The sequence below is a fragment of the Patagioenas fasciata genome, chromosome 12 (genome assembly GCF_037038585.1).
Source record: "Patagioenas fasciata isolate bPatFas1 chromosome 12, bPatFas1.hap1, whole genome shotgun sequence".
Taxonomy (NCBI): Eukaryota; Metazoa; Chordata; class Aves; order Columbiformes; family Columbidae; genus Patagioenas; species Patagioenas fasciata.
Window position 1 is genome coordinate 11,839,856 of NC_092531.1, and position 15,786 is coordinate 11,855,641.

Sequence of the window (15,786 nt, forward strand, 5' to 3'; positions counted from 1 at the left end):
TTAAAAACACATTAATACAATATAAACAATTAAGGCTTTTAAAATGCAAAACATTCAGTAGTTGAACTTGTAGATGCCATTACAATGTTGGATAATGGTGTAACATGATGTAAAGGATTTCAGTCACATACAACAGTAGGAACAATACTGCATGACTAGATTCAATCATGTCACGCACTTTTAAAATACAATTGCTAAAACTTTTAACTTCTTGTAAATTTACCATAGCCTGCATTAGATTTTTTTTTTTTTGCGTTTCCCTTTAAAACTATATTTAGAGACAACAGTGAACACGAGGTGACAAACAGCCTCACAACTGAACTGATTTAACACACCAATTGCACAAATCCGGTAGGTCTAAGTGTGGCATCTTGAAGACATTACTAATCTGGAAGTCTCTTGGAACTTTCCTAAAATATATATTTTTTTAAATATAGATATCATTTCATTGTAAAAAGACTCAGTCAACACAGTTAATGTGGTAACAAATATTTGACGTAACACTGGAAAATTAGGGGCAACTTCTGTAGGATTCATTTCTGTATGTTTCATCAGTTTCAGTGGTAGTTTCTTTAATAAGCTTACATGTATATGTAAAAGGTGATTATAAAAAGTTGTGCAAGTAACAGCTATGCATCTATTCACCAGATAAAAGGATAAACAAAAATTACATGTGAAAACTTTGACAGAACTTTCCCTGAAAGCTGTAATACGAAAGATAAACCAGAACTCTGTCATTTAACATTAAAGCTCTACCAGGTTATTATGGGGGAACTGATGACAGTATTTTTCACTCCCTTACAAAGAAAGTAGCAGTAACGTATTAACATCCTGTGATTTCTTATGGAAGAATTAGTACTGTGCAAATAGCAACACATTGAGAATTTATTTCTGTGGGACACAACAAAACACTTGATACTTCCTATAGTTTTAGTACCACTAGCAAATTTTTCGAGACTTGAACTGGCAGCAGTGATTATACACTGCAAAAACACAGGGGAGGAAGCCGTTCACAAGAGGCATCGTTGTCCAGTACAATCCGACAGCCACCTGGGCAAGTACTACCTGCTGGCTTTTGGGAAGCATGGAGCCCTGCTGACCTGGGGGGTGTCTGTGCTGTCAGGGGGTCACCCGTCACACTCCTCAACAGAATCTAACAGCACTCGGCATTTCAAGAGTTACCCAGATACAGGTGAAAAAACATTTGCTATAACAGAGTTGTCTCTTGAAATCATTGTACCTATGGTCACTTTTTAATGGGTTCTGGAATTACTTTCGCTTGCCAGCCTGAAAGAGAAAGCATGTAAGAAATGCAGAAGTGCAAGCATACTGCTGTAAACTGAGTATATGAAATGCAAACCTAATTATTGCAACTCTTCATGATAAAAAACGCAAATGCTGAATTTTAAGTAGTTTAAAAACTCAGAAGCAGATTCGTTGGTTCACTGCATCCAACTGCAGTCTTGAAGGTGACCAGCTACTATACTTTTCCAAGCAAAAGGAGGATTTTATTTTCATAGCAGTATTTTTTCCTATAATAAATACAACTCAGTTGTAAAGTATACTAGGGATGCAATTGGACAAAACCCCCATACTGTTATTTATCCACCTCCCGTAGAACCTGTTTGTCAACTTTCAATCTGAAGGACTTAGCTAAAATGCAATTGTAAACAAACCCAGTAATTAATATAAAACAACTCCTTTTGACTGTGGTTCATCTGCAATAACAAAAGCTCTAAAATTAAGAGGCCAGTTGATGCCCTGACACCAAAACACTGAAAACAAAGTTCTGTTGGAAATAAGCATAAAATACCGAAGAGGTGACATGCTGAAAAGCTAGCAAATCTGAAGACACAGAGAAATTCAAAACTGAGGTTTGCTTGTTTTTTCTCTAAAAACACACAGAATAATCTAACACTAGCTTTCCTAAAAAGAAAAAAAAACCACAACAGGTAGAAACAGCACAGATTAAACTTTCTTATTTGGTCAGATTTTTCAGGGGACGAGTATTGGTCATCAGCTTCCTCTGCACCCTTGGGAAGCTCCAGCTGAAGCGCAGGCTTTTATTTCAATTGTTTCTCCCAGCTCTGTACTTGCAAAGCTGATACATGCTGCTAATTAACTACACAGAATTATGAAACTGGCTTGCGTAAGTCTACACTGACATGTTCCTCTTCATGGCTGCGTCTAGTAGTCTGAAGTTGGACTGGACAGACTTTTAATGAAAAATATTTAGAGCAAGTGTTAAGCATTGCAGTACCGCTCTAGAACTTTAAAAGGATCCTAAAACTCATTCAGCCACCACAAATTACTGTAATACAGCCATGAACTGCTCGCAATTGCAATTCGCAAGAGACCACAGTAAAAATAAAGTTACATTATTTTGTTTAGAAATATTTGTTCCCGATATTTATTAAATCCTTCCAGTGAAATTTCTACAGCATAGGTTTGCTACTAATGCAGTTTGTTAGTTCTAAAAGGTGACTGCAGCATATATAGCTAAATACAACATTCCCTTTTTAAATCTAATGTTAAGGTGGTTGGGTTTTTATAATATTTCATATAGATGTACTACAACACAAGAAAAACATTGTCTCAAATCATTAAAGTTCTTCAGAAACTGTCATGCATTCTTTAGTTTCCCCAAACTGCAAAAACCAGTATTACAAAGAACATTTCAAGGTAGTTTCAAAGTCTATTAGGAAAGCAGTCATCTAATTTTCTGTATTTCTTTCACAGAAAGTATGTGCATTTGTAGCATGAGCAGAAAGAATCATGCTAGCTCTATTATAGCTGGCACATATAGTTGATTATAATATGGATTTAATGACAATATGTACTTGGCATTCACACATTACACAGATAAGTAAATCCATATCATCATGTCCTCAGTATTAAAATTGTTGGCATTAGCTAGGCAAAGATGGCACGGGTCTGTCCAGGTCAGCTACACCGTGTCTCCATGAGCTGCGAGATCCACAGCAAAGGCCCTGGGCAGCAAACCAGAACTGCCTTGGAGCAGCAGCTGCCTCACACAGCCCAGCCTGGAGAACTGCCTGCCCTGGATTCCTTGGGATGCAACATAGAAAAGCACTAGTATTTTATCTGATTTTATAATTTCCATACATTTTATCATTTACCATTGCAAAAAAGACTGTTTTGGCAAGGGTAGAAAGTTTTTAGAGTTTTTCTTTAACTGTTCTACAGCTCCTGTATTTAAAACCATCAGAGCCGATAAGTGTAAATACCGATTTTGTCAGTGTCTGAAAGCGTGGCAGTGCTTACTGGATTACAGGCACCAACATTAACTCATCAGCTTCACCCACTGGACCACATAAGCAAGCCTTAAAAAAACATTCAGTGCCAGTATTAATTACCAGACATGGCCAGTTCATGTAAAGCGCAGGAAGTCTGTTTTCATATTGTAACGTTGGAGTTCCTCAAACGAAGAGATGACAAAAACCCAAGGATGTACCCGTGACTCAGCTGATTTAAATTTACTTTAAAGGACAGTTCTCAAGAGATTAAAGAAATATAAAACATGATGGTTTGTGCCTGTCCACTCTCAAGATCTATATACATTTCTCTTAGTGTTTGGCTGTACCCAACAAACCTCTGTCACTCACCCGTGGCCCCAGCAAGACCGCTGGCCACACCACCACCTGCCTCCTGAAACGCAGGACTCCGCCAGCAAGGAAAGCACTTGCAGTACCTTATCTCATGTTGCAGCACATTACATTCAGAGAAACAGATGCCTTTATTTTCATCATATTGTCGCAATACAGTATTTTGCAAGCATACTAAGCTAGCAAAGTTTTCCATTAATTTGAATACTGAAACGTATCTCAGTTGTTCCCTATGGATTTCCCAAACCTAACAACTTTTTGCTGAAAATCCTTCTATGCTGTTAAAGTAGAGGTAAACATGAGATCTTGACTTCTAAATATAATTAACTAAAGTTCTTAACCTCACAATAACAAGGAAATGCTCATTTCAACACATGAAGCTTCTCTGTGAGCACAAGTAATCCTACAAATCAGAAAAGTAACTGTGAAGGCAGGAAAAAACTTGCAGGCATCAGCAAGTTCTCTAGAGCAAACTCTCCAGGTAAAGAGAGCTCATAGTGATAGAGCTGACATAATGACCACACTGGAGCAGTGGACAATAGTAAATACGCTGCATTTCTACGGGACAACTACAAGGACAAGCTGTGAACAAGAAGTAGCTATATGGAAACACTATGGAAATGAACATCACAGACATCTCACCATATTTTCCCACTCAAAACAACTGGCAGTGTTATGCTTAAAAAAATAAAAAGTAACTGCACTGAATCACAAGATAAAATGGCAAAGTTCTTGCATGTGACATTTGCTGTCATTGGACTATATGAACATTTTTCTTGTTACCATCACACAGATGGAAAAAAAAGTGAGCATTATATTGCAACCAAACTAAGGCTTGAGTGGTTTGTTGGTTTGGTTTTTTTTGTTGGGGTTTTTTGTTGTTGTTTTGTTTTCTCTAATATGCTTTGTAACAAGGATGCTGCATAAATTAACTTACATTTCCTGAGTCACCTGCTGTTTAAGATTACAAACTTTAAAAGTCTACTTTTATATAAAATAAATACAGCTCTTAATTCAGTATGTCGTATTTAAGGATATACTTTGTCTAAGCTTCAGCGATTGGCTGTGGTAAGCATCCAAACGGTAAGAAAGCTGATCTAAGCAATGACCCAGTTTGGGTTACACATCTATTGGAGCAGGAAAGAAGAAAGGTTCAGTTAAAATACATCAGCTTTACCTTCTACTCAAGTATTTCCTGCTGAATACACCAAAAGATTCAGTATCAAGAATTCAAATTCCTTTTATTACATACTGGAAAATTTTTTCAAGAACTTGCGTATACAAGTTTGAAGAAGCATTTGACAATAACACGGAATATCAAATGAGTGCAGAGATTGACTGGCACTGCAAGCAAGTGTACACGGAAGAGCATGTGCTTCACCTCTAGCTTGTGTGTCTCGATCCACAAGAGCTCTGTAAAGACAAGCTGAACACAGACTTTATTATATTAACTAGATGGCTAGCTACAAAATATATTTTTTTGCATTATGTTTAAGTGAATTTTCAGGAATGATTTAATCTTCTGGTGTTACAGTCTTACTTTGGATCTGCTTTGGTGGGTCTTAGTCCATATGACTGTCACAAGAAAAGTGGGATATTTGAGTATTTACAAAGTATCTTTTAGAAAAACATTTATCACTATGGCAGTGCTCATTTTTTTGCTAATTTTAGGCATACTTGTATTTAGCTTTTTTATTTAATAGCTACAATGCAGCAACAAAAATTCTATGATTCCGTTTTCTGTGCTAGCTTTTATCTAGTGGAAAACAAGTTCTACGCTACTTTTCTGGACACTTTCATATATATTACGTAATAATTTGAAGCATGTGCATGCTAAATTGTAAACACAGATTTAAAGTATAAATCTGTACCCTTTCAGCAGAACATGAGCTCCAAAAAAAAAAGAGGAGGCAAATTAAGTAAATGGTCAGAAGTAGCCATCATCTTTCTGGTACTCCAGGAATATTTTGTAATATTGTTTTCCAAGCTTACTATTACAGATAAAAGCAATTCTGTTCAGTTTTGTTTGGGGTTTTTTTGATCGTCAGATAGTGTCGTAGATACCAACTGTGATAGTTGCTTTTGGAATGGTTAGTCACAGTAGGGTATAAATTAAGCTTCCAGATGTATTTCATTCTGGATATCAACAGGCTCATCTGCTTATAACATTTGCCACTAACAAGCCCAACTCATGCAGAACAATGGTCTAGATTTCAGTAATTCTTTACCTTTTTTCCAAAGCTTCAAGACCTGTAAAGGAAAAAGGATATTAAGAGGAAAATGTTTGAATAGCATCTCGAATAACCTGAGGCCCGTTAGTCCTCCGTTGAAAGAGAAAATGAATTATCTGGGAGTTCAGAGTTCACAATGAGCATTGACATTTAACTCTTCTTCCTTTGTGACCAAGTGACAATATTGCTGTAACTACAGCATATTAGGTTTCAGGCACACCTGTCTGAAGCTGGAAATGTTACATGAATTCTCCTCGTATGAGCAAGTATCTCAGGCAAAAAAATGTACTGAATAGTCACAACACCTGCTCCAGCTAAATTTGTTCAAAAAGGAATTTAAAGTGGCAATACTGTCACTGAAAATAATAAGATAACGAACACTTAGCTTGACATATTTATTTTTCAAGGTCAATAAATAAATGTAAATACACAAATTTGGAAAAAATCTTAGTAACAGAATGTTTTTAAACAACATTCTGGCTTAAAGTCTTTGTTATTGACACTATTGGAATATTTTTTGATCTGCTTAATGTAGATAAGTCATTACGTTGGTGATCCTCCATCACATAAATTTGTTTGAAGAAGTTAGGCTGCTGCAAAGGAAAAAAGACGGCAACCTTTGCTTTGACATAGAAAATTATCGGAATTTTATACATTAAATATTAAAATTACTTTTCTGGGCATGACTTTTCTAGAGAATAGAGAAATCTTTAAATTTACACTTTGCATATTAGAGACCTCCTACCATTCATTACTTCATTATTTTGAAAGGGAAATTGTAACAAAAGTGGAAAAAAAAAAAGAGAGAAAAAGGCATGGAAGAAAAAAGTTATACAAACTGGCCCTTTAGTTAGTAAGACATTCTTCCTTTATCCACCTAAACTTCATGCTAGGTTTGTAACAGCTTTATGTGATGACTGGCTCCTATCACTGCAGCAAGTCTGCTTGAAATAACTGTAAAGCAGCTTTTTAGCAGTAGACTTGTGTTTAGCTACCCTCTCTTACTGACAGTCTCCAAACACCTGAAACCAGGAATGTCATATTCCACCTGGCTGCCGTCAGTTTCCCAGGTTACTGTATACTAATGCACTTACCCAGGCATACAGCGTGAATACGTAATGTGTCCAGGAGCTTTTTGAAAGCAGCCTTTTTGAAAAGTATCTACAAATTGCTAGATAGAAATTTTTATCAAAAAGGTTCAACAAGAAGGTAATTATTGGGTTAATGGAAGTGGAGGAAGATTTGTGGTTCCCTCAAAATTCAGCAAGTATTCTGTTTCTGTGTTCTATAAATACTACAAGACGCAATGTGTTTATTTGGTTCCCATAAATTAGAAAAATCTGTTTTGCAAAAATTCTAAATTAGTGATTTAAAAACCAAAATGTTACACCTGACCACCTTTCCAAACAATCTCAGAGAGCAGCCTAGCTTCTCTCTCACCCTTGAGAAGTGTGCTTTTTAAGGATACATGATTTATAAAACAAACAGTGTGTTTTTTAACCACAGTACACTTGCTTAAATATACAAGTGGACTTGTTAAAGTCATGTTAAAGTTCAAGGTACTTCTGGAAAAAAAGGCAGATAGTTATTTTAACTCTGCATTCTTACATAGCATAACGATTATTATAGACCTTAATTTCCTCTCATCATTCACCTGTCATACGGAGAGGTCAATAAATAAGAAGTTATCTGGTCCAGTTTACCTACGAGAGAAAAAATACTAAAAGAAAAAGTTACCTATAAAATTACTTGTTTAACCCTGATAACATCTGAGTTGCCATGCCCAGTTTGTAATTGCAAAAAAAGCAAACAATATTCATCTTGCTATTAATAAATGCCCCATTTGCAATAACTTTTTGGATGATGCCTATCAAGTCACATATTCTTGGGGCAAGAGAGCTGGCCAGGAGCTGCAATGATCGCAGTGACACAGTATAAATCTGGGTTCAAAAAAAAGTGAACATACCAGATCCAGAAGCAAAGAAATCTGGACACTTTGAGGAGGCAATGCCCAGCTGTTATTTGGGCTCTCATGTCATGAAGACTATACCCAGCCTAAGATATAGTTACATACCATGTAAGTAAGACAGAATTCTGTTGTGCTAGTGTACAGACTTCAGGAAAAAGCCTTACACAAAACCAATTGCCTCCTTTGTTTAAAGTAGAAGATAAAATAGCTTACTAACTGATGTAACGAGTAATGGATGTCACTATGACACAAAACTTGCCATGATTTGTGTGTTCAGCTACAAGGTGCAGTATTTCTTATGACTAACTCAAAGCACAGCGCATCCAACTGTGATTTGGAATCCCATCTTGAGCAGCACGCACTATGACTTTGAAAGAAGTCTGTATGATTGTAACAAAGTCATCCATCCTCTCTTGAAACATGAATAAAATCCATGGGGTAATCAGGCACAGGCGGCATGTAACAGGTTTGTCTTCCTTTGTATTCCTTGTTTTTGCTTCTGAGGACATGCACTTGGCTCCAGAATAAATCCATTTTCTATTACAAGAGAACACAGCTATTCTTTTCTTTTTCCCTCTCTTTCTCTCGAGGCTCTTTACGTTTGCGTTCATTACTCCCAGATTGTCTTCCACTTGCAGGAGAGGCAGCACCTTGCACCTGCTATGTAGAAAAAATAACAGCTTGAATAAAGCAAACATTGTAGATGCAGTCTGAATTATTACTCTACATTCAAGTTCACAAACAAAAGTTTAACTGTTATGCAAACAGTAGAATTCAGGTAAATATAAACACTCCAGAGCTGCCACAACATTTCTTACTTCTAAAAAACAAAGTCCACAAAAAATATGTTTCAAGTCCTGTGTGTCCCTCCTATTGTGTCAACATATTCAGATCAGTTGTTTCAATAATAAAATTTGTCTTCAAGCATTTTCTGCCACTTCTGTATTACTGTGCTGGAATTTTTTCCTAGTTTGTTTTATAAGAACGTAATCCACATTACAGACGTTACCAAGTGGAAGTGTTGTTATTGACAGCTAGATATGGCAAAGGAGCAGCTTTTTGTGACTAGAAACTAGTTAAGAACTTAGTAAGGCATTCGGTATACAAAATCAACATAGGTTTTGTTAATTCATAGAATCATTTTGGTTGCAAGAGACCCCCAGGATCACTGAGGCCAACCATAACCTAACCAACTCTAGCACTAAACCATGTCCCTTAGCCTTGTCTAAGAACCTTTTACCATCCATTCCAGCTGTTACCCATTCATAGCTGCAAATGAGCATGCTGTTCAGTCCTGTTAAGCAGGTTCTTCAGTTCCTTCTGCCTTTTTGCAGCCAGCAGTAGTGAATCTTTGTCTTAGAAGTAGCTAGTTGATTCTGATTAAGGCGTAAGCAACGGAAATAACACAACTTTTAACTGTCAAAATTATTGTTTCATGCTTAACAAACTGTGCTGGTTTTGCTGGGATCGATCTTCTTCATAGTAGTTAGAGTCCTTTCTTTCTAGGAGCTAGCAAAGTCTTTCTTTTAGCGAGGTGGGGGGGGGAGGGTTAGTATGAGGATAATGTGATAACACACTGAACTTCCCATGGGAAATAGCTGAATCTTCCCTGGGACAGAGTTAATTTTTTCTTTCCAGTAGCTGGGGTGTGTTTTGAAGTTGGTATGAAAAGAATGTGAGAATTCAGTGATGTTTTGGCTGTTCTGGAGGAGACACCAAGGGATTTTTCAACTTTCCAGCTGCAGGTGCAGATAGAAGGTGGGAGGGAGCACAACAGGACCGCAGCTAGACTGACGCCCAGGCTGGCCAGAGAGCTGTTCCCATGAGCTGTCTCACGCTCCCTGCACAGCGGGAGCCAGTTTTTCTGGCTCAGCCTTTGGCCATTTTGCTCTCTTTGCGGGACTGGCTATTTGGGACCAGGGTTCGCTCTTTTCCAGGATTGGGTGTTTGGCACATTGTGTTCAAGTGCAAACTGCTGTCTGGATCTCTGCTTTTCTGGGACCGGCTGTACGGGACTGACGTTCATGACCAATTGCATTATGTCTCACTATATTTACATTTTATATATATATATCTCTCTATATATGTAATGTAAATATATATATATATATATATATACACACACACTCACACACACATTATTATTATTTTCTCTTCTTTCGCTGTAATAATAAATTATTCTTATTTCAAACCATGAGCTTTTCCCTTCTCTTTTGATTCTCTCCCCCATCTCACTTGGCTGGGGTTAAGCCACACACAAGCACATCAGTTAATGGCTCTGAATTGCTTCAGGCCAAAGATACAGTCTTCATGCAGATTATTTTGTACATATTTGGAAATAAAAGCAGTTTTTAAAGTCTCCAGTGGTTAAGAACTCCCTGAATCCAGAACGGTAACTTAAACACTGCCTTTCACACACAAGATTTAGTTATATGGCAATTTGGATACATGCACATGAAGCACATTTTCCCAGCATTTTGAATGCAACTGCTTAATGGGAATGGGGAGGGGACAGAAAGATATACTGGGAAAAATTGTTATTTTCCTCATTTGAAACAGGACTGAATGGACTCACATGATATCATAGACTGAAACACCTAAAAATGTAAAGCAAACTTCTGCAAGACAAGGACAAAACTTTGACTACTATCAAAAAGCTCTTATTTGAATTCTATTTTGCAAGTAATGTAAAATATAAGCTAATGCAATCTTTGTAACCTTATGTATTAACTCATTCCAGCGTTCCAACTTAAACATTATGAATGAAACCCTACTTTTGAAGGTTAGGACTGGTTTAAAGTATTAAAGTGGCAGTAATTGCCATATCTGCATACGTACTCCAACAACTATAGTGTATTTCTTAAGACTCCTATGTTGATCTTGTCACTTGCTGTAAATGTCAGTCTCATCAGTCTGAAACACTGACAAATGTAGCTGTGTCTATGTAACTATTAACTTAATACTCTCTAAAACTCATGACCATACTAAGTAATAATGCTTTCTTACCTGGACCTGAGCAGCTGCTTGTTCTTGTTCCTGATAGTACTGAGAAGCTCTTCTGTCCTCCTCTTCCTGGAGCTTCTTCGCCAGCTCTAGATCGCTGATTCCTTCGGGGATCTGTTCCCAGTTAATATCTTGATTTTGCTGCTCTTGTTGTAGAGACAATGCCATCAGATAATCCTAAACAATAAACTTGTTTATTAATGCTGTTTCACATAGAAAGTAGCCAAGTCACATCAATGAATTTCTCAGCATTACCACACCTTTTCCCCCAGCCTCAAATACATTGACCTCACAGAAAGCAAATACATTTACCCGCAGAAAGCAGGAATTTTTTTCAGAACCTGTTCATTACCTGACCTCCAGAAAGGCTGAAAACAGCCGCTTTACATTTCTCCTTGCAGAGTGCCTATGTCACAGCATAAAACCACCAAAGCTAATTAAAAAAACAATTGCTTTCAGGTTTAAATTCCATCACTCGGGCAGCAGCAAGTGTGTCAGCCCATAGCAGTTCTAGGCAGAAGATTTTGAAGTTGCCTCTTTGTAATTTACTATTTCTGATTAACACTATGATTTACACTTGATAGACTATCTGTCCCCACTGTACTGAACAGTATTGAGAGTACATCAATAAGGAACACTAATTCCTAAACAGATGAGAAAATAATCAAAGGGTAGTTTCAGAAATATCCGAACAGAGAACAACTCTAGACATTACTAGCCCTGTTATCTCTGCCAGATTCTTTATTCTACAAACAATACAGTGCTTGAATTTATTAAAAAGCATCTGCTTATTCTTTTTTTTCTCCAGTATTTAAAAACATAAATGATAATTATTACAAAGAGAAACTTATTTTGCTTATTCAGAATGTAAGATTCCTTGCTAAGTGCTTACGCATTAACTGGTATAAATAAGTCCTGTCTCAGACGTGACTTCTGGAAACTATTATATGTAGTTAAGAATAACAAATAACCACCATCACACACCATCTGCTATGGCTTTTGTCTGACATTCAGCAAAGTGGGCATCAGAAGACAAAGTTCAGCTGCAAAAATATTTCCATATACAAGGTGTGACATTTTACCTGAGTGAGTTCTTTGCAGAAGTAGATTCTGAGAGATCAAAATCGGATTTTCCAAACTACTCATGGTTGGTCCTACTCTCCCCTCCCTTGAAATCATGCTAATACTTCAAAGTAGCACTTTTGGGAACCCCAACCAAAGTAGCTAAAGAATTTTTTTATAGTCCTATATATGCATGAGTACACATACATATCCGTGTAAGTATACATATATATGAGTAAAAATAAGTAGTAATTGTTATATATAGTCACAAGCAAACAGAAGAATACAATAGAGAGGCAGAAAAACAGTACTTGATCTATTTGATCCTGCTGCCCTCTGTAGACAGTTTCAGGGTCTGATGGAGGCCGTAGGTGGAATTCAGAATCACAGAAATTTCCGTCACCATCCACATTGTGTAAGCTTTCCCAAACAACTTTCTCTTCTGTAAGAAAGCCCTGGTCTGTCACCAGCAGGTAAAGCTGACCCTATGCAGAAGAATAAACGAAACCTGTAAAACTAAAACATTTTTTAAAAATCTGATGTAATTAGCAGAAATGATCAGCTAATACAACTGTTGCATTCCAGTAAAACATTAATTCAGATTTTTTCAGCAAGTTTAAATTTTAAATGAATCAGTATACAGCACTAAAACACCAGATACCAGTATTCATTGCTAAATTATAGCCACACTTAATTTCTGTATTCCATCTTGTAATTTTTCATTATTAATGTAAGCTCATATTGACTAAAAATTAATATAAAACATTAATATACACCTTGATAACTCACTGGAAACACACCAAAGAAGTATTTGTCAAGAGTGCTAATGTAAATTTTAAATCCCAGGATTAAATTCCAAGGCAAGATCTGGAGACAAAGGCGATCTTTCCAAACAATCCAAGAGGCATTACCTCAAAACAACGGCATCTCAGACTTCATGTTTTACAATGGGTTTGGATGAAATGTGAGGTTTATTTCAATTGAAAAAAATGAATTTAATATTCTTGCTATCACTTGTCACCAATAACTACTTTTGCTGGATTTTAGCCCTCTTACAGTTCCACAAGGCCAAATTTCTTGATTGCAAACTCTGAAATTATAAAATGGGCTGGTCTGGCAGTGAAAGAGAGCATGCTAACAAGTCCAGAAGCCGAGGAACAAGAAGGACGAAACGCAAGCTGAGGTTGAAAGAATGGGAGAGGAACTGGAATCACAAGGAAATCATAAAAGTAGATCTCAAATTACAGGAGATGGTGCTGCATGTTTGAGGGAGAGCAAAGCAGCACAAAAATCCATGTTTCAATTTCAATTTAAATTCTATTTTAGTCTTATCTTGTCCTTTTTATAATGTTTTTTAGAATTATACTCCTAAGCAAGAATGGCCATACAGCACACTCAGACTGAAGCTTTCATTAATATTACTGAATGTGCTAGATCAAGATATTCAACACAAAACCTGCTGACAGTTTTTAGCTGTACAAAATCACAAACAAAAACAAACCACAAAGCAGTTTATTGTGACATCCTTTCTATTTGTATCACAGCAGACAAAGGGTTCTCAAAGATCACCATGCTGAAGATGTGCCAAACTAGGCCAAAACACAAGGGGCAGTTCCTGTGCTAATGATTTCATAGACTGAACAAGCAAAAAATGAGAACATCGACCCTATTCAACAAGTCCAGAACTACCTCCCTGATTTCCTCCACGTCATTAAAAGTCTATAAGAGACGCTGAAATTAAAATCCGATCTCTTGAGTCCTACTAAGTTTCCAGCCATCCCTTCTGCACCTGGTAGGTCATACAGTATAACAAAAACACTATTTGAAGATTCACACGCAACAATTTCTCTAATACCACAAGATGCGCTTATACAAAAGGCCAAAATGAACAGATAAAAGACTCACAAAGGACATTACTATATATTCAAACTTTGGAATGGCTGTGCCCCAGCACAGGTGGGCTTACAGACACAAATACAACAGTGAGAAGCAAGTCTAATCACATAACATGATCTAAGGAATCATCTTTCCCTCAGAAACCTGCCTAAGAACTGAATGTTACTTCTGATGCTTAAAAATCATCCAAAGAAAGTTAAAGGAAACAATTTCATAACATTTCCAATTTGCACAGAACATCTATTTCACAGCATCTCATATATCAGAAGTCTTCAAAAAGATATAAAAAAAAAATCATAGGATCTTTTATTTTGACCGGTACATTGATTCAAGCAAAACCTAAAGAAAAAGGAAGGAGTGTCAAGTTTTCCTATATTATGCTATACATTATGAATTACTTTTTAAACAACTCCTAAAAAATGTAGCTTAGTAATAATGTTATTGATTTAATAATCTCCCAACTACTGTGAGCTGAACTTTTCACACACAAATATTGAAGTGTATTGTCAGCTTTATGGGATTAGAATCTAATATCTGTCATTCAAAAACATTTTAAAGCTAACACTTATTTGAATAGAGAACTGTTTCAATCTTAAATAAAATTAATATTCTTCCTTTCTGTTTTTAGGAGTTCCTCAGTTGAACTATACCCAAACACTTATTTTTATAATGTTGTCTTAGAGTAAATAAAAGCACCATTTAAATACAGGTCCTTAATGAAAGGCAATAAACTGCCTTACGTATCACCACATCACCATCCCAATTCCAATGCCAATTGTGTATTTTAAAATCACACTGCTTCACTTAAACTAAACCTAATAACCGAACAACCACAGGCTCCTCAGTGCTTGCAAAGAGACAGAGTTCCTTTTCACTTTACTGGAATGAAAGAACAATGGGAAAAAACACATCAAAGATCCAAAGTCACCTTTTGCTTTCTGTTTTATATAAAATCCTCTTATCTCTACCTCACATTGGTATAATTTTATAGATTTTCTCAAAAAAACCCGAACATATTCCCACGGGCATTCATAATATTGCTAATATTCATGTAATTTTTGGTAATAATTGGACAACTTCCAGTTTCATATACAAAACAAGTCAGCTCTTTTGCTATTAGGAGCAATGTCATTACTCATCCCTGCAAAAGATCTGTCTTCCTCGAACCTTAACAGTTTTGTTCCATGCAAACAGTTTGCAACAAGCAAACTGAGGCCACATCTACAGACCGGTTTTCCAGGCAGTGTTTTAATGCCGTGCATGTTCTCTTCCCAGTCTCCTGAAGGCTCACAGGCCAAATTCACTGGCACACCCAAATTTCACTGAGGGGATCTGCGATATGAGAAAATCTGTTTATCATGTGGCCTCCATGCTGCCCCTAAATTTGAGTGGCACTAAGTACCAACACGCCTGGTGTCAGGAACCAGCCACCGTTTTCCAGCATGTACCAGATGATGAGGATCAGTTGAGCAGTTTTACACCACATTTGTAGCCTACCTCCTGCACTTCAGCTCCACACAGTGCAACACACAGGGACGGAAAGGGAAAGATGGACCAGAGTGACATATCAGTAGGAATTAAATTAATAAAATTAGAGCAAAAACAGGACGCTCAGCACACTAAGGTCATTCAATTCAGCTAATGACTGTACGTAAGTACGCTTCGCAAGTACACCTTGCAAAGATAAATACCATACTTTATAAAAAAAATTGGTTTCTAACTTCATAAAATCCTAACTGGGCATTTCTACAGTACTACCAGCTTATCTTTTGTTTTTAAATGATTAGGGGTTTTTTTTGGTTCTGTTCTTTTTTTTTTTTTCTAAAAAAACCACACAGTCTGATGGGTTAACACTGCCCCCCAAAATGCTAGCACATAATATATAGCAATAATATCTACTAATAACTGTTGTTAATAGGGAATAAAACAATAAAAGAAAGTCTCAAGTGCATAACTGTTAAGAATAACTATTTATCCTAAGAATTAATATCTAGATATT

General features: G+C 36.6%; 1 protein-coding gene across 1 annotated transcript in view; it reads right to left on the reverse strand.

Moving 5' to 3' along the window:
- Nucleotides 1–3,738: 3,738 nt before the first annotated feature.
- The window catches only part of MINDY2 (MINDY lysine 48 deubiquitinase 2), a 28,012-nt gene continuing 15,964 nt past the window's right edge, over nt 3,739–15,786 (reverse strand). Inside the window, exons 7-9 of the mRNA XM_065847026.2 lie at nt 12,203–12,376; nt 10,833–11,006; nt 3,739–8,486 (exon numbers count right to left, since the gene is read on the reverse strand). Of these exons, the coding sequence (XP_065703098.1) occupies nt 8,367–8,486; nt 10,833–11,006; nt 12,203–12,376 (468 nt within the window). The 3' untranslated portion in view covers nt 3,739–8,366. The remainder of the gene's footprint in view (nt 8,487–10,832; nt 11,007–12,202; nt 12,377–15,786) is intronic.